General features: G+C 37.8%; 1 protein-coding gene across 4 annotated transcripts in view; it reads right to left on the bottom strand.

Moving 5' to 3' along the window:
• The window catches only part of PRIM2 (DNA primase subunit 2), a 460188-nt gene that overhangs the window by 226050 nt on the left and 214816 nt on the right, over positions 1–19322 (bottom strand). For all 4 annotated transcript variants that reach the window (XM_053600944.1, XM_053600945.1, XM_053600946.1 and 1 more), the window contains 2 exons: positions 5412–5495; positions 2495–2632 (listed from right to left, as the gene is read on the bottom strand). In XM_053600944.1, coding sequence (XP_053456919.1) covers positions 2495–2632; positions 5412–5495 — 222 coding nt within the window. The remainder of the gene's footprint in view (positions 1–2494; positions 2633–5411; positions 5496–19322) is intronic.

The raw sequence follows: 19322 nt of genomic DNA on the forward strand, positions 1-19322 counted from the left end.
GGCAACTCATCGGATCCTGAGCACCCACTCGTTATAAGGCACTGTGCCTTCGGCATCAGAGATAATTAAGTTGCATGTGGCACAATCTCCACCCTAGAGCTGCCCAAGAATTTAAAATATGCAAAGGAAACACGTGCTCAAAGGTGAATCAGAGAAAGCAAGAGAGAAGCAGAGGTATTTTACTGGGCCTGGGAGAGGTAACAGAGTATAGTAAAATGGGCACTGAATTTAAGGAGTTTGGGGAGAACTACTATCAAGGACTCAAGCCCTTCACTAACGAACTACATCGAACCCAAGCTGTTCACTAACAATTTGTGTGGGTTTTAGTAAGCTGGTAAGCCTTTCTGGGGCTAAATTTTCATGGGCAAAATGAAAAGGCACGATTAGCAAGCTTTATAGTGAGTCTGTTATAAAAGAAGGCATTGTGCTAAGCACTGCCATATTTTCCAGGAAAAGCAAGTACATCCCTTGGCCTTTGGGAGGGAATTAGGTCATGAGGGTGGAGACTCATGAAAGGCATTAGCACCCTTTTAATAAGACATGAAGAGTTTGCTTCCTGGCTTTCTGCTCTCAACTATGTGAGGATATAAGCAGAAGACAGCCAGCTGCAAACGAGGATGCAGGCCCTCTCCAGACACTGACTCTGCTGGTATCCTGCTCCCAGACTTCTCAGCCTCCAGAATGTTGAGAAACAAATGTTTGTTGTTGATGTCACCCAATCTATGATAATTTGCTGTAGCAGCCTGAACTAAGACAATATCTATAAACCTGGAGTTTGCATTCTAGTTGCCAAGGAAAAGCGCAAAACAGCACACAAATGAATACCATACAACTCTAAAATCCCTCCTGCTCTAAAAATTCTAAGCCTATGTACTAACATTTGGGGTAACTAGAAAACAAAAAAACTTGAAATGAGACAACCATTCAAATTCTGACCACCAATAATTTTTATAATCACAAAACACAGAACTGTACAAAGTACTGTAAATTAACAGAAAAATCAGTTTATTATTTTTCATATGAGTTAGCCCCTTCAAATGAACAGAAAATAAATGTATATGGGACTTCAGAATTTTCAAGGCACTTTCATATATGCCACTGACTTCTTTCAACAAGTGAAACCTACTCTATTGAAAACCTTGACTATTTCACTAAAATGAGAAAATAACTTTTACTCAGTACTAATCTCTGAATGATGCCAATAGCTTTGTTTTTCTAAAATTTTATATATATTTGTGTGTGTACATCTGTATAAATACAAATAGAGAGAGAGAGACAGAGGAAAACACAGAGACAGAGAAAAATACTAGAACTTTCTTATAATGACTTACTCAAGTCAATGATCTCCGCAACTATTCCTATAACACATGTGTACTCAGCTGGGTGTTTAGGACTCTTCTCTCCTCACAGGCCACTTCTTAGAAATTGCATCCACTAGTTTGGCTTTAAATTTCACAATCCTGTGGGTGACTTTCAAATCTATGTCTGAATCTCTAAGCACTCTTCCAAGTTCCAACCCAAATTTACCAGAATGTCCTATTAATATTATAAATTTAATTTACCCCAAACCAAAATCATTGTCTCTCACAAATAGCTCTGTCTCACTTCCTACTACTAAAACACGTCTCCAGCATCAGCATCACCAGGTTACAATGGTGATTCCGAGCTGGAAGTACATAAGAGGGCCTACTGATGTGAAGAAAAATTACTAATATCTATTCCTATTTTTTTCCTTATCCTGTTTGAAACACCCATCTGTACATTAGGGGGAGTGTGACATTTTAACTGATGGAACACAATCAAAAAAGTTTGGAAACCACTATCAAATAGAAAACTCAAACTCTTTAATTTATAATACCCACTGTTAAAATATGAGCTTCTGCTATTCTTCTTCATAAATACTACATCTCACCAATATACCACTAACCATTCACCAAACATAGCCCATGTTTTCCAGCACCTCTCCAACATGATCAGCTTAAAAGTATTATCAACACCCCCAGAAGCCTTCTCAAATGTACAGTGATATTTTTGGTTGTCATGGAGACTGAGAGCCACTGTTGGTATTTAATGGATAATGGCCAGGCATGTCCAATGTCATGAAAAGTATTAGCTTTTTCACAAAAAGAACTGTTGTCCAAAATGTCAACAGAAAGAAAATGGGTGAACAAAACCAAGAACAATAAGAGAAGGGAAATAGCCAATGATGAGACAAACCTCAGTGTCTTCCACAGACACAACCTTGAAGAAACTCAGAGTACACCCATAAAACTAATCAACTCACCTTGAGTATTAGTAGGAGAAAGAAGAAATTTCAAAATCAACTATGAGTAGTAACAAGTAAAAACCAAGAACTTCTAGGCTTAATAGTACAACATTATGACCTATCTGAATACTATTATGAAAATTAAATTATTTCCTGCAAAAGCACAGAACAAGGGTATATAATTGAAAGTATAACCATGCAAATATGGAAATAAAGTGAAACACTTACTGCCAAAGCTTTGGAAAGTTTGGCTCTAAATTCATTCAGGATGATTGCCACGATATCTTTATGTGGTACGTAAGCAAAGCCATTTTCCAAATAGACTTTCCTTCCTCGGAACAAATCCAGAGCATCAGGAAAAGGAACCTGAATTCAGAGTAAAATAGGGAAAATGAGTCGGCACCTATCATTAAGAAATTCTCCTGAGTCTTCATATGTATTAAGTCTAAATAAAGAAATTCATTACTGCTAGCAGATCTAAAAGAAAAGCAAAAAGATCAATTGACACTCCTTAAAACAAAACAGACAGCATTAAGAAGAAGCAGTATAAAACTATGTTCATTTCAAAGTAGATGCTTGAAAACTAATAATTAACATCAATACTAAAAAGCCAAGTTAGAATACTACCTTGTATCTTTAACCTCTAAATGTAGAAATTATAATCCTCAGAACTTCAAACTCCTAATCAAGACCTCTAAGCACGTCATTCACCTCATAGGACACACTCCACATTTTATTCTGAATCAGACTGAATCCTAATTTGTATATAAGATATTCTGTGCCAAGATTTACACGTAAATAAAGTGATCTGAATTTCTTCATCTATGTTTCCATTCTTACTCTAAAAGAATTTACTGGAAAAGCTAAGCATTAGGAAATGGAAATAATAAGCATTCAGTTTTACTATTAAAATAAGTATTTGCCATGAGTATTTATTACATTACCCCTTCGCCCCATCCCCGTGCCATAAGTATTTATTAAAAGAAAACTCTACTTAAAAAAAAAAAAGAAAAAGAAAATTCTACTTAGATTTTTTTTTAAGTCCTATGAACTACCCTAAAATTCTAAGACATAAGCAGAATATGATATTGATAAACTATAAAAATTATCCTCACTCTCTAATACAGAGTCTTTCTCCTTGTTAAAAATTAGGTTTAGGCCGGGCTCGCTCACGCTTGTAATCCTAGCACTCTGGGAGGGCTGGGAGGGTGGATTGCTTGAGCTCAGGAGTTTGAAACCAGCCTGAGCAAGAGCAAGACCTTGTCTCTAAAAAACTTAGCAGGCACCAGTCATGGCAGGCACCAGTAGCCCCAGCTACTTGGAAGACTCAGGAAAGAGGATTGCTTGAACCTAGAAGTTTGAAGTTGCTGTGAGCTATGATACCACAGCACTCCACCAAGAGCAACAGAGTAAGACTCTGTAAGTAAATAAATAAATAAAGATTTTTAAAAGTTAGATGAAAAATGATCCCCAAATCGCCTATTCATCCTAGTTTTAGGGAAGAGTCAAGTCTATATGCCAACTCTCCTGTATATCTCACCTCTCCATAAACAGATTATGTATTTTGAAGAGAGAGCTTTTGATTAACTGATTTCTACAACTACAATCACAGTCCTTGTCCTCAAGGAGTTCATCATTGAACTGGAAAAAAAAAAGCAGACAGACACACCCGTGGCAAGTCAGACAGCCCTGCAGGGCAGTACTGAGTGACACTGGACCAGAGGACATAGTTCGCATATGACTTACCGGAGAAGCAGGTAAGAAGGGTTACTGCAATAACAGAGGCAAGAAAAGGAGGCAGATTTGTAAACCTGAGTTCCAATCCAAGCTCTGCTACTGAATTTAATGAATGCCTCTAAAGCTCAACAGCCAAATCTATGAAACTGAGAGAGGGGAGGAAGAGACAGGCTAAATGACCCTTAGGGGTTCTTTAGCTGTAATATTCCATAATTCTAGCTTATTAAGGTGGTCACAGTGGAAATAAAAATCCCCAAGCAAAAGCAGTAGGTGAGGTGAGGGCAGAGTAATGCAAAATCTGTGGTGTGAGAAGAATAAATATTGATTCCCACACTTTACACGTGAAAGGCTGACTAAATGATGAGCCAATAGGTAGAAATCAGTAAATTGGAATGGGGAGCTAATATGGTGGCAGGCATGCACCCACAATAATCAGCACATCCTTTAAAGAAATGTAGAGCTGCAGTTGTATAAAATGATATCCGCTCTCACCTCTTCCTCTTCTGGAACTATTCAGTCCAAAAGCTATTTGGTGAGTGCATGTAAAATAGATACCTACGCTGAGAGCTGGGTGAAAACTGAGGCAGCCAAACACAGGATGCTGGAATCTGAGGAGGTTAAGGAAGGCATTCCCACTGAAGAGCAAGTAGGCTTACAGCGTCAGAGCCCAAGAGGAATGAGAGGGAGAGATATAGGGGTGGGGGGCAGACCAAAGCACAGATCAGAGACCAAGAGCAGTAAAAGGGGGTTCCCATAACAAGTCAGGGATCCAGACAGGGTGTCGGGGCCAATTGGGTGATGACAGTACCCTTATAGGGACAGCCCTGCCCAGGGCACGGAAGCCCAAACAATGCAGGGAGAGTCTTCCTTTAAGAATATGGCCTGCAGGCTTGGCACTCATAGCACAGTGGTTACAGCGCCAGCCACAAACACCAAGGGTGGTGGGTTCAAACCCCGCCCAGGCCAGCTAGACAACAATGACAGCTGCAACAAAAAATAGCCAGCCACTGTGGCAGGCGCCTGTAGTCCTAGCCACTTGGGAGGCTGAGGCAAGAAAATGGCTTAAGCCCAAGAATTTGAGGTTGCTGTGAGCTGTGACACCACGGCACTCTACCAAGGGTGACATAGTGAGACTGTGCTTCAAGAAAGAAAAGAAAAGAAAAAAAAAAAAGAATATGGTCTGCAGTAGGAGGTCAGAGCCCAAGCAGGGTGCGGAGGCAGCGTGGGAGGGACAGCCCTGCAGACAGTGTTGGATACTCGTACTGCCGTGAGAATGTCACTGTGCAAGGGAGGGAGCAGCTGTGGTGATGAGAGGCTGTATTATACAAAGGCGTTAATTAAATATTTCTATAAAGCTAAATGCACCAAGTCTAACAAAATGTAGGAAACATTTTAAATGTTTACATACCTTATAAACTGACTCCAACTCGAAGACAGTTGGAGATGAGGCAATAATGTCCTTTTCTCGGAGACTCTTCTCATTGTCACTTATCTTTAAAAAAAAAAAATTTTAACTGTTTAAAAAATTTAAAGTCTTCATCAGTTTCAATAAAATACTTTCTGTTCTTGTGAATAATCTATACATTAATAAAGAACTATAAAACTGACATCTCAAAACATCCCTAATATGATTAGTAAATCATTATCATTAAAGAAGGCAAAATATGGAAGAAAATCTAAATTCAATATTCTTTCAAATTTTAACTCTGTCAATTTCTAAAGAAATACACAAAAGGACAGTAGCAGAGAAACAAAAAATATAAGAAAAAGGAAAAAATTATAATAAAAACTCAAGTTAATTTAAGAATAAAAATGAACATTACCTCAATTCAAGAGTTATGTTAACTTATTAAAAGACCTATTTGAGGTTAGAATGGTTTAACTATTTTTCCATTTTCTAGCCACATAAGACAAGCCCAAACTTAAAACATTACTTTTGCTAGGAACAATTATAATTTTATTATCTGAGACTGATTATGACCTTACAAAAGAAAAGACTGATAAATCTAATCAGATATTAGCTTTAAACTTCTATACAAAAAAGTATACATATCTGTAAATGAAGATGAAATATAAATGACAAACTAAAGGAAATATTTACATCATCTGACACCTGAGTTACTTACAATAAGCCCCTTGGTGAGTGATTTTCAACCGTGTGCCATGGCACCCTGCTGTGCCGTGAGAGGATCTTAGGTGTGCCGTGAAAATTTTTAAAGATCGTTAATTAAATTATTTTCAAAAGATGATCAAAGCACAGTAAGTATATTCTTTTCTTTACTCTTTTCTTGATCAACATAATTTAAGTGTGCTGCAAAAGTTTAACTTTAGGTTCAATGTGTCATGAGATGAAAAAAAAGTTTATAAACACTACCCTAGGTACTAGTATATAAGTACAAGTGATCCACCAATAGTAAAATATGAATAGCCAATATTCATAAAAGTAAAAATAACAAATGGTAAGTTAAAACAATAATGGATACTATTTTCTGCCCATTAAAGTATGAAAGTTAAAAAGACTTAGACTATATAACATTGGAACAATTCTCTGTATAGGGCACTGGCAATACATCATGTATATATCAAATAGCTTTAAAAAATGCTGTGGCTCAGTGAGAGGGCGCCGGCCCCATATGCCGAGGGTGGCAGGTTCAAACCCAGCCCCGGCCAAACTGCAACAGAAAAATAGCCGGGCGTTGTGGCGGGCGCCTGTAGCCCCAGCTACTCGGGAGGCTGAGGCAGGAGAATCGCGTAAGCCCAAGAGTTAGAGGTTGCTGTGAGCCGTGTGAGGCCCCGGCACTCTACCCGAGGGCGGTACAGGGAGACTCTGTCTCTACAAAAAAAAAAAAAATGCAGACTCCCAAAAAAAAAAAAAAAATGCAGACTCCAATAAGTTTACCTCCAGTAATCTTAAGTAAGAAGCAGAAGCAGTAAGAACAATGCTTCTTCATCACAGAGTTACTTATAAAAATAAAGGGGGAAAGCTAAACCTCCAAGAAGTATCTGGTTAAATAAACTGCAGGGGACTACATTATTCAAATCAGCCTCTTACATAAAACCAAAACATTAATAAAATTTTAAAACATCATTTTATGGCACAGAAGGTTTATATACAAGGTTGGGGCCATACAAAGTGGGGTATCTAGTAAGAGGCACATCTTCAGGGAATGCCAAGGTTTTACATAGTCCCTGATTCACTGCCCCAAGCACCAGGCAAAGGCAAACTCAAATCCTCTCAGGAGAAAAGTACCTTCACAGTATGCCTCAAAGTATTTCTACATATAAATTTTCAAATACAATGTCAACCATATCTTATAACAAGGAACATAATAAAACTATGCTTCATGAGCAAAAACAATAGAAAAAACTCAAAAAATACAGATGATAGGGCGGCGCCTGTGGCTCAAGGAGTAGGGTGCCAGTCCCATACGCCGGAGGTGGCGGGTTCAAACCCAGCCCCAGCCAAAAACCACAAAAAAAAAAAAAAAAAAAAAAAAAGAATACAGATGATAATATGTTACTATGAGTAAAGAAATAAAAGACAAGCCAAATAATATTCATATAAATGGGAAACCAGAAGAAGTGATTTTTTAAAAAAAAGAGAGAGAATCTCTAGAAAACAGACCAAAAAATTAGGAACAGAAATAAAGTACTCAATGGAAATCATAAAGAAACACCTTAGGCTAAGTACCTTGGCTTATAACTGCCTATAATCCTAGCACTTTGGGAGGTATAGGCTGGAGAATCACTTGAGGTCAGAGGTTGGAACTAACCTGAGCAAGAGTGAGACCCTGTCTCTACTAAAAATAGAAAGATTAGCTTGTTGTAGTGGTGTGCACCTCCAGTCCCAGCTTCTCAGGAATCTAAAGCATGAGCATAACAAGCCTAGGAATTTGAGGTTGCAGTGACCTCTGATGATACCACTGCACTCCAGCCAGGGCAATAGAGTAAGACCCTGGCAAGAAAGGAAGGGGAAGAGGGGAAGAGAGAAAGGGCGGAAGGAGGAAAGGAAGAATGAGGCAATAGGGGATGGGAGTTGTGGGGGAAGGGAAGAAAAAAGAAACTCCAAGTTAAAAAAAATTAGTCAGGTGTGGTGTCTGGTGCCTGTAGTCCCAGCTGTTCAGGAGGCTGAGGCAGGAAGACCGCTTAAGCGTAGGAGTCTCAGGTTGCAGGGGGCCAGGACAATGGCATGGCACTCTAGCCCAGGCAACAGAGTGACACACTGTCTCAAAAAACAAAACAAGACAAACAAACAAAAAAATACCTTAAATTCTAATAATTCCAGACAATTACTTCTAGAGGTCAACTAGAACCTTTATTAGCCCTCCCTGAGTTGTTCTGTAAAATATAAATTTAGTCAAAAGGCCACACTCAAGGATCCAGAAGGCCACATGTGGCCCCAAGGCCACAGGTCCCACCCCCTCAAGAGTTTGAATTAAAATTGGCCTGGACTTGTATTAACCCCAGGCTCAAAGAAACAAATGAAAACCCTTTTAGAGAAAGATATATTCCCGCTAGGCCTCAATATAGTCTTCCAAATAACTTTCCAAATATAATCTCTAGCTCACAAAAATAACAAAGCACACCAGAAATAAAAACCAGATATGTAAGGCAAAAAAAATATAAGAATAGGAAAAGAAGAACAAAAATTCTATTTATTTCCAGGTTATATGTTTAAGTATTCTTTAAAAAAATGCAGAAGGATCCACAAATAACTTATTAGAACTACCAGCCTAACTAAGCAAGATTTCTAGATTCACATACAGGAAAACCACTTGTATTTCTATACACCCGCAACAAAGTTCAATAACATAATTTTTTTTTTTTTTTACCATTTACAACAAAATCAAAACTATCAAAAGACCTAGAAACAAATCTAATCAAAGATGTGCATAGCCAAAGAAACTGAAGAAAATCTAAGTAACAGAGTTACTTGCAGACAGGAACTGGATAACTTAATATTGTAATTGTTTTAATTCTCCTCAAAAAAACAAAATTCCTATAGATTCAATATAATCCCAAACAAAATGACAATAGTCTTTGTGTGTGTATAAATTTATAAGCTGGTTCTAAAATGTACATAAACATCGGAAAAGCCAAGAACAACCAAGACAGAAATAAGAAAAAGGTAGTCAGTCCAACAGAAAAATGAGCAAAGAGATGAAGAGACCCTTACAAATGAAAAAAATCAAAGGGCCGATAAATACGTGAAATGATGCTCAACCTCCTTAGTTATCAGGATAGTGCAAATTATCACCACAGTGAACCTCAACTACACACCACTACACAACCACATACAAAACCAAATAGCAAAGTGAAAAAACATGCTGGTGAGGGTATGGAGGAACAGGGACTATCAAACATTGTTGTTGGGAATATAAATAGTACAACCACTTTGGAAAAATACTTGGCAGTTTCTTATGAAACTAAAAATATCTCCCCTATGCTCTAGAAATTCCATTACCAGGCTGGGAAAAATGAAAATGTGTCACTCCCCTAAAGACTTATATGGTCCATTTATATGAACTTCCAGGACAAGTAAAATTTATCTATAGTAGGAAAATATTTCAATAGTTATCTCCTGGGAGGCTAAGACAAGGATTTACTGGGATGGAGCATGAGGAAACTTTATGGGCTGATGGGAATGCTCCGTATCTAGTAAAGAGTTTGGGTTAAACAAGTTTATGCATTTGTCAGAACTCATGAACAGGTACATTTAAGAGCTATGTATTTCACAGTATGTAAATTTTACCTTAAGTAAAAAAAAGACAACTCTTAACCAGTGAAATTCTAGTTAATAATATTCATGCAGTAGTATTTCATGGAAAGCATACTGATTTTTGCTGACTTACCTTGAAATGGACTAGGAGGTGGAGAGAGAAATGGATAGTACACGATAAAACAAATAGAGTAAAATATAAATTGTGGAATCTAAGTGATGAGTACAGGTAGATTTCTACTTTAAAATTCTTACTACTGACTAGGCACAGTGGCTCACACCTGGAATCCTAGCACTCCAGGAGGCCGAGGCAGGTGCATCACCTGGACTCACAAGTTCAAGATCAGCCTGAGCAAGAGCAAGACCCCGTTTCTACAAAAAAATAGGAAAAGCAGCAGGGCCTGAGTTGGGCCTATAGCTCTAGCTACTTGGGAGGCTGAGGCAAGAGGATCACTCAAATCCAGGAGTTTGAGGTTGCTATGAGCTATGACACCACGCCGGGGCAAGAGTGAGACTCTGTCTCAAAAAACTAAATAAATAAAAATAAATAAATAAATTCTTACGACTTTTCTGAGTTGTTTGAAAATTTGCATATTACAATTTTGGGGGCCATATAACACAATGAAGATGCTACTACACACCCACCAGGACAGCTGAAATAAAGTCAGACAATGTGGATGAGGGTATGGTACAACGGGGGCTCTCTCACCCTACGACACAAGTGCAAACTGGTGTAACCACATCAAAAAATCTGACGTATCTCGTGAGTTGAAGGTAAACGTACCCTGGAACTTGACATTTTTACTTCTAGGTATATACCCTGAAGCAAAGATAAGCAAACTTTCCTAGAAAAGGCCAAATAGTCAATATTTTAAGTTTTCTGAGATACATGGCCTCTATCACAAGTACAGTCATGTCCTGCACATAATGACATTTCAGTTAACGTAGAAATGCAAATTAAAACCACAATGAGACATCACTCACCTCCAGTGAGAACGGCTCTATCAAAAAGTCCAAAAACTAACAATTGCTGGCATGGCTGTGGAGAGACAGGAACACTCATACACTGTTGGTGGGACTGCAAACTAGTATAACCTCAAGAAAAAGTAGTACGGAGATTCCTCTCAGAACTAAAAGCAGAACTACCTTGAGATCCAGAGATCCCAATCCCTTTTTACCCAAAGGGAAAAAAATATACCTACACTCAAAGGTCTATAGCAGCCCAATTCACAATTGCAAAGATGTGGAAATAACTGAAGTGCCATCACTATATGAGTGGATTAACAAAATGTGGTGTGTGTATATCATGAGTACTACTCAGCCACTAAAACAAAATGGTGAGTACCATTTGTAACAACCTGGAAGGGACTAGAGACCATTCTTTCAAGTGCAATATCAAAAAAATGGAAAACCAAATACCACACATACTCACTTTTGTTTTTTTAGGAAATCTCACTATGTTGCCCAGGCTAGACTAAAGGTACTAGGCTCAAGTAACCCTCCCATCCCAACCTACCAAGTAGCTAGGACTACAAGCATATACTCCTGCCCTTGGCCTAAAATAAATCTGTAAGGGAGTGTGTTTCTCTATAAGTTTATGCATGAGGAAAAGTCTATACTAAAATATAACTAACACTAACTAAAGGAAGGCAGATAATTTTTATTTTTTTATAATTTGCACGTATTTTATCAAATTTCTCCTGTAGATATTTTGTATTCTGGATGTTATCATAAGCAGTATTTTTTATTTTGATTTCTAATTATTCATTGTTTTCTTGTATACTCTTTTATTTTGTTCTGTTATTTCAAAGTTAAAGACACTGCTTACCAATTTAAGTCCATTAAGTATTAGATTGACATTGTAGAATCACCACTTGCAGCACCACTAAAGATTTCTACATGTGTTCAAATCTGCTGAGATTAAGATTTATGTTTTCATCACTAGTACAGGCTAAGCACTTTTTCTCTGTGTTTCAACAGAAAGTAAAAATCCAATGGAAAATTGGTTTTCAAATGTATTTTAGGAGCAAAAATTTTCCTTCAAAGGAAATCCTATCTAGATGACTGCTTCAGATTTTTTTTTTTTAAGTGCTCTGGTTGAGGTAAGACTGGAGCTGAAAGCACTGCCCAGTCAGCCCACTAAGATGCCAGTTCTACTCTTTTGTGACCCCATTCCCAAAATCATGGTCAGAAAACCCCCTACAACATAGTTAAGTAACTGTGCAAACAATGCACTAAGACTGATGGCAACAGATCAGCTGAAACAGAATAGCTGGTTGGCTAACAGCCATCTCTCTCCTGTGCAACGGCTCACAAGGTTTGCTCACAAGTTGTTACATGAAAATTGAAATACAGCATACAGCATGGAGAAAGCAGTTTAGGACCATGAACCTGCATAGTATTCAAAAGTTGATAAAGGTTGAGATCAATGCATACATCTGCTAGTTACTATGCTAACCATTTTACTTATACCATCTCATTTAATCCTACCAACAACCCTATAAGGTAGATGTCACCTTGATGCAGGACAAGGCAGCACCATGACCTGCTGCCTTAGCCCTGAAGGTGTTGATGCTCCTGTGGATGGAGGAACCAGCTTGCTGCAAGGGCCGGACACCTGCGGGGGAGATGCTGGCACAGAGCTGTCTCCTCCAGGTGACTTCTGACTGGTCAGTTTCATGGATGGTACCTTGCTGTCTCCTCCACTTGCACTTCTGACTGGTGGATTTCCTGTCAGTTTCCAAGGCCTGAGAGTTCACTGGACAGCTGGCTGTAACTGACAGGACTCACACCCTAGCAGAACAACCCCCCTGCCACTATATAAACCCCTGAGCAGAGAGCCCAAAGGCAGACCTCCAGGAAGGAGCAGGGAAGCTTGTTCCCCTCCTGGGTTCTCTCTTGGTTTTTGTAGTTGTTGTAATTTTTGGTTTCTGTAAATAAATTCTGACTTAGCACTGATCCTGTGGTCCATCGAATCATTCTTCCTATCACCGAGACCAAGAACCTGAAATTCCAGTATCAACCTTAGTTTTACAACTGATTAATATCAGTACAAATAAAATTAGATTTCCAACCAATGTCTATTCAACATTGAAGCCCACTAGGTTATGAGGTCTCCAAACAAATAAAGAGATACAATAATATAATGCAGGAGAGTTGAACAAATATAACATCAAAAGCAATAAAAGACAAGGTCATCAATTAGAAACTTGAACCTCAATTCCTTTTCTGAAATGAACAAGACAATAAGAAGCAAAACTGTAATACAACTAGATGCCATAAGAAATCTTACAGGTAAAAACTTAAGAGGATGTCAAAGCACAAATTACATATAATCAACACTCATTCCAGAATATTTAAATGAGGGTTAACAACAGCAAATATTTCTCTCAGAGCTAACACCAGAATATTTTGCTTTAGCATTTGCTTTGTTTACATATATCTCTATTGACAGTAATTCTTCTCCTTAATTGACTATTTACCTCTTACTTTGCATTCCATAAGGGAAATCCTTTGATACTCAAATATGCAACCAGACACACACTTCAGAGAATATTTGAGAGGAGGTAGCTATGTTTTAGAAATCTTCATGTCTTCCCAATAGTCCTTCACTATGTTTTAAGTAAACATCCAATTTATATATAAAAATATATTACAAATTTTCTCAGCAAACATTTTTCTGACTAAACAAGATTTTAATTACTTGCCTATGCTCCCCACATTAATATAAGAATAATTATAATTTATTGTCTTTGTATCTAGCAAAACTATAATCTATTGTTTTGGTAAATCTAGCAAAACTGAAGTTAAGGCCAAACGTGTTAACCTCCTGTGGGTCTTTCATGATCACTTACTATAGCAACAAGGAAATAAATCATTATCTTTGAACATATATATTTCTATTAACAATGCCAGTTATTTCTAAGCAATTAACTGCTTACTTAGTAAATGTCAGGGAAGCAGGGAAAGCCCACTTCAGTTCAACTGCCACGCAGTAGAATACTTGTCCAAATAGTCTTCTGCTTTAAAAATAGAGTCAAGATACAATTTTAAAAAACAAAAAAATCTTGAGAACAGGTTATTAAATACAATTTCCTTTCATTGAAATTTCTACCCCCCAAAAAAAATTATATAGTCTTGCTTAGCTTAAAAATTGTAGATAAAATTCTAAGAAATTCAATGTGTTTCTAAACCTTTCACCCAAAGTAACCAAGTACATTCCAAATCCTATGCATTCAATCTAAAATTCACATCATTCCCTGCTTTTTTAGCCTATGAGTAAATATTTTGTTCTTCCTTAGTGAATTAAAAAGTTTATCTGTCTGTCAAACACATTCCAAATCTTCATTATGTATATAGTTATAATCAAAATTGAATGACCAATGTAAGAGAATTCTTACCGAAAAATGTAAGATTACTATCTGAAAGTTTACTAATCAGTGTAAACTGCTATTGACTTCATTCAAATTCCTAAAATAATCTTGAGTATTCTCTCTTCTCCTGCATTCTCCTTAAAAACTACTGCTGAAAGTAAGAGTATGTTTCATCTTTTCAGGTTTCCCTAAATGAGGCTACCTGCTGCACCCCTAAAATAAAGTCATGCGCAAAAGCAAGACAAGATTAAATGTCTTCCTGCTTCTCTGTCTTACCAACAGAGAATATGAGTAAAAACAGAGACAGTACTGGGGGCAAGACATGACTGCAAGAGGGACTTTACCTAACAAATGCAATCAGTGTGACCTGGCTTACTGTACCCTCAATGAACCCCAACAATAAAAAAAAAAAAAAAACACGGGCGGCGCCTGTGGCTCAACGGGTAGGGCGCCGGTCCCATATGCCGGAGGTGGCGGGTTCAAGCCCAGCCCCGGCCAAAAATAAAAAAAAAAAAAAAAAAACAGATGCAGTGGGACAATTATAAAAGCAGAGTAATAGAATCGAAAGAACAGAATTTTTATAATCACAAAAACCTATCTTAAAATCTTAAATTAACCTCCTCACCACCTCAGTTTCTTCAATGATAAAATGAAGAAAATAAGACCTACCTCATGCAGCTTTTGTCTGGGATTAAATAAAATAAGTAAAGTGTCTAAAATAAGATGAAGGAGAGAAATGGAGTGGGAAGGGCGGGGAAGGGGGAGGTTTGATAGAGGGAGGGTAAACGATGGGACCACACCTATGGAGCATATTGCAAGGGTACAAGTCAAATCTGTCAAGTGTAAAACATAAATGTCTTAACACAATAATCAAGTAAATGAGGCAAAAGTTATGTTGATTGGTTTGATGTAAGCACATTAGATTGTATAAAAAAATCAACACATTGTACCCCACATATGCATAAATGGATTCATGATCTATGTGTATATGACTTAATAAAAAAAAATAATAAAATAAAATAAGCCTAACAAACAGCATACCCTTAAATGGTAAATACTTATTACTACTATCTGTAATGTACTTTTTTATTAGTTTTTACTTCCTGGCTTTTTCCCCAATAAAGTGAAATGTGTATTACAACTAATGCAGTTTCTATAAATTTATCATTGTATTAGTTAAACTAACACACAACTTGGTCTTCAGGGGGTATTCAAAATAACTGATAAGAGCAAGCTGGGTTATCACTGCAACATCTTACAGTCAAGGTGTATTATGCTTCAGGAAATGAACATCCTCCTGAAAAGGGTGTATAAACAAACTGTTCTGAATGACTTACTATTCCAGGGACACTTGAGCCTCACCCTGACTAATTTTCAATCTGCAGTGTCCAGGAGTGACCTGTGCCTCCCAAGCAAAAGCTTTAGGAGCAGGTGGTTCACCCAGTTTTCTCCTCCTTTTGTCACAGTAACTAGCGAAGTTCTCCTGCACAGGGGCTATTCAATCAGCCTGAGTCCCAGGGTCAAAGTGACACAGAGCAGGCAGTAGGTGCTCCAGGAAGACAGAGCATGAGCATAAGGCAAAGTAAGTCATTTGTTGTCAATGCATATCCTATTCTGACTGGAATAGTGATCTAATCTTTCCATCATACACGCTCATCAATAAAATGTTTGGAGCACATACTTCTAATATATGTATATTTAAACAATACATGCAAACATTACTATTATTGTGTACTGTACTTAAAACATGCCCTACAGACCGCCCCAAAAAGTGTAGAAGAGACAAGATTAAAAGTTTATGTGTATGTTGTATTCTTTATTTCCTTCCCACATTTCCAAATGATAATCTTAGGCACACTGTTTTAGAACCACTGGTCTAATACTCTAGTCTCTAACATAAAGGTATAAATAAGGCTTCCAAGAGATTTAAGCTTCTATGAGCTTCCAATCATGTTTATAAATAGTTTGGACAGGAATTTTATATTTGAATCCACACAGCTCTCTTCAGCCCTGGTCCTTACACAAGTATGCACATTATTTCCCAGCAAAGCTTTTTAAGATTACAGATTCCTGGCCAGGCACAGTGGCTCGTGCCTGTAATCTTAACACTCTGGAAGGCCGAGGCAGGTGGATTGCTTGAACTCAAAAGTTCAAGACCAGCCTAAGCAAGAATAATATCCCATCTCTAAAAATAGCCAGATGTTGTGGCAGGCACCTGTAATCCCAGCTACTTGAGAGGCTGAGGTAAGAGATCACTTGAGACCAAGAGTGTGAGGTTGCTGTGAGCTATGATGATGCCATGGCACTCTACTGAGGGTGACAGTGAGATTCTGTCTCAAAAAAAAAAAAGATTACAGATTCCTGGTATCATCCAGACCTATGGATTGAAGCCCTGAACTATATTTTTTAATAGGTCATTAGTAGTCCTGACATACATCACTGTTCTAAAGAATGCATCTCAAGAAAAGAATGCTCTTTTCCAAAATAGACTTATTATGTCCTAGAAATACCACCATCTGTTCTAGCAGTTGATTGTTTTATTATAATTCACCCACTCTCTTAAAAAAATTTATTTTTAATTATTATAAGTTCATAATAAGTGAATATATGTAGGAGTTCATGTGATATTTTGCTGTAAGCATATAATGTTTAATTACCTAATTATGATAATTGGGGTATGTAACACCTCAAGCATTTATCACTTCGTGTGAGGAACATTCCAATTCCACTTGTTAGTTATTTTAAAATACACGATAAATTATTATTGAGTACAGTTATCCTCTTGTGCTACCAAATACCAGACCTTAGTCACAACATCTAATTGTACTTTGGTACCCAGTAAGCATCCCCCACTCCTCATTATCCTTTCTCAACCTCTGGTAACCATTATTCTATTATGTTTCAATTTTTATCTCCCACATATAAGTGAAATCATGCAGTATTTGTCTTTCTGTGCCTGGCTTATTTCACTTAACATGATGACCTCCATTTCCACCCATGTGGTTGCAAAAACAGGATTTCATTCCTTTTTACAGCTGAATAGTACTCAATTGCATATATGTACCATTACTTTACCCATTCATTCACTGACAGACACTTAGTTTGATTCCACTTCTCAGCTACTGTACAGCAATGAGCATGGAGTGCAGGTATCTCTTTAACACACTGATTTCCTTTCTTTTGGATATGTACCTAGTAGTGGGACTGCAGACACATAGAACAGATCTGAAACAGAATAGAGAACCCAAAAATAAATCCACACACCTACAGTGAACTCATTTTCAACATAGAGGCCAAGAATACCCACTGAGGGAAAACATCTCTCAAGTAAGTGGCATTGGGAACAGTGGATATCCATATCCAGAAGAATGACCCTATCGCTTGTCATACAAAAAATCTTAAGTCTAGGCTGAGCACAGTGGCTCATGCTCATAATCCTAGCACTTTGGAAGGCCAAACTAGGAGGGGTGCTTGAGGCCAGGGGTTCAAGACCAGCCTGCGCAAGACCCTGCCTCTACAAAAAATAGAACAGTTAGCCAGGTATGTTGGCATGCACATGTAGCCATGAGAAAGGAGTCACTTGAGCCCAGCAGTCTTAGGTTGCTATGAGCCATGATAACATTCGTGGACTTTAGCCAGGTCAACAGAATGAGGCCTTGTCACAAAAACAAACAAACAAACAAACAACAACCGAAAAAAACAAAGAACTATAAGACCTAAAACTAAGAAACTATTAAAAGAAAACATGGGAAAACTCTGCATGACACTGATCTGGGCAAAATTTCTTATGTAATACTCAAAAGCACCAACAACCAAAGCAAAAATGAACAAATAGGATCACATCAAGCTAAAAACTTCTATACAGCAAAGGAAACGAGCAACAAAGTGAGGAGACCCCCAGAATGGGAGAAAATATATCTGCAAACTACCCACCTGACAAGGGACTTATAACCAGGAGTATAAGGACCTCAAAAAACCAGAAAGAAAAAAAATAAATAATCAAATAATCTGGTTTTTAAACGGGCAAAAAATCTGAATAGACATTTCTCAAAAGAAGACATCAAATGGCCAACAGATAAATGTTCATCATTAGTCATTAGAGAAATGAAATCAAAACTACAATGAAATATCATCTCACCCCAGTTAAAATGACTTTTGTTCAAAAGACAGGTGATAACAAATAACAGTTAGCAAGGATATAGAGAAAGGGGAATCCTCATTCACTACAGGTAAAAATGTAAATTAGTGCAACCGTTATGGAGAACAGTATGGCAGTTCCTCAAAAAACTAAATGTAGAACTACCAAGTCACCCGGTAATCCCACTCTAGGTATAAAATTTTAAAATTTTAAAAGTTAAAAAAAAAATGTTTTTTAATTGCACACGAACTTTATGGACACCTTTATTATCCATTTTTTCCTAAAACACAGAGGATCCACTTACAAGGCACAAGCACTATTTCTAGCAAATGAGATCTAGCTACAAACAAGCATAAACACCCAAAAACCTTCTCTCGTTTTAAGAGGGTGAGATGGACAATAAATAAGAAATTATACTGTAGCAGTCTGCGACGAAAATAAATCAAGGAGTAAGGCTACAGATGGATAGATTTATACTTTCGTTTGTAGGGTTAGTTAAAGCCTCTCTGAAGAAGTGATATCTAAATGGAAGCTTGAATGAAAAGGAGGCAACCATACAGTATCTGAGGCAAGAGCATCCCAAACAGAGGTAACAGCTAGTGCAACGGTCCTAAGAGGAAAAGGGCTGGCAGGTTGGAGGAACAGAAAGGAGGCTGATAGTGAGTAGTGGCAGGTGGGAGGTGCTGGTGGTGCTGGAATTCTTCTTCAGTAGGTCCTTGGTCTCAGGGATTCGAAGAATGAAACCACAGACCACAAATCAGTGGTAAGACAGGATTTATTTTATAGAAAACATTACAGAAAAAGCACCAGAGTTTCTGACAGAGGAAAAGCCTGACCTGGGTCTGTTGTCTATCTAGTATAGCCTAACAAATGAATGGATACAATCCCTTCAGCCAGGAGCAAAATGTCAGTGTTCCCAGGCTTAGGAAACTTACACAAAATTGACCAGGCCTGGGACATGGGGATGGGGGGAGGTCCTAGTTCAGCTGCAAGTACAACCAGAGGGAGACAACAGCAGTGCTTTCTGAGCTGGCAACCTGGAGGTGTCTCTCCAGCCGTTGTCCAGCCCCTCTGGCTACTGTAGCCTCC

This window comes from Nycticebus coucang, chromosome 9, assembly GCF_027406575.1.
Source record: "Nycticebus coucang isolate mNycCou1 chromosome 9, mNycCou1.pri, whole genome shotgun sequence".
Lineage (NCBI taxonomy): Eukaryota > Metazoa > Chordata > Mammalia > Primates > Lorisidae > Nycticebus > Nycticebus coucang.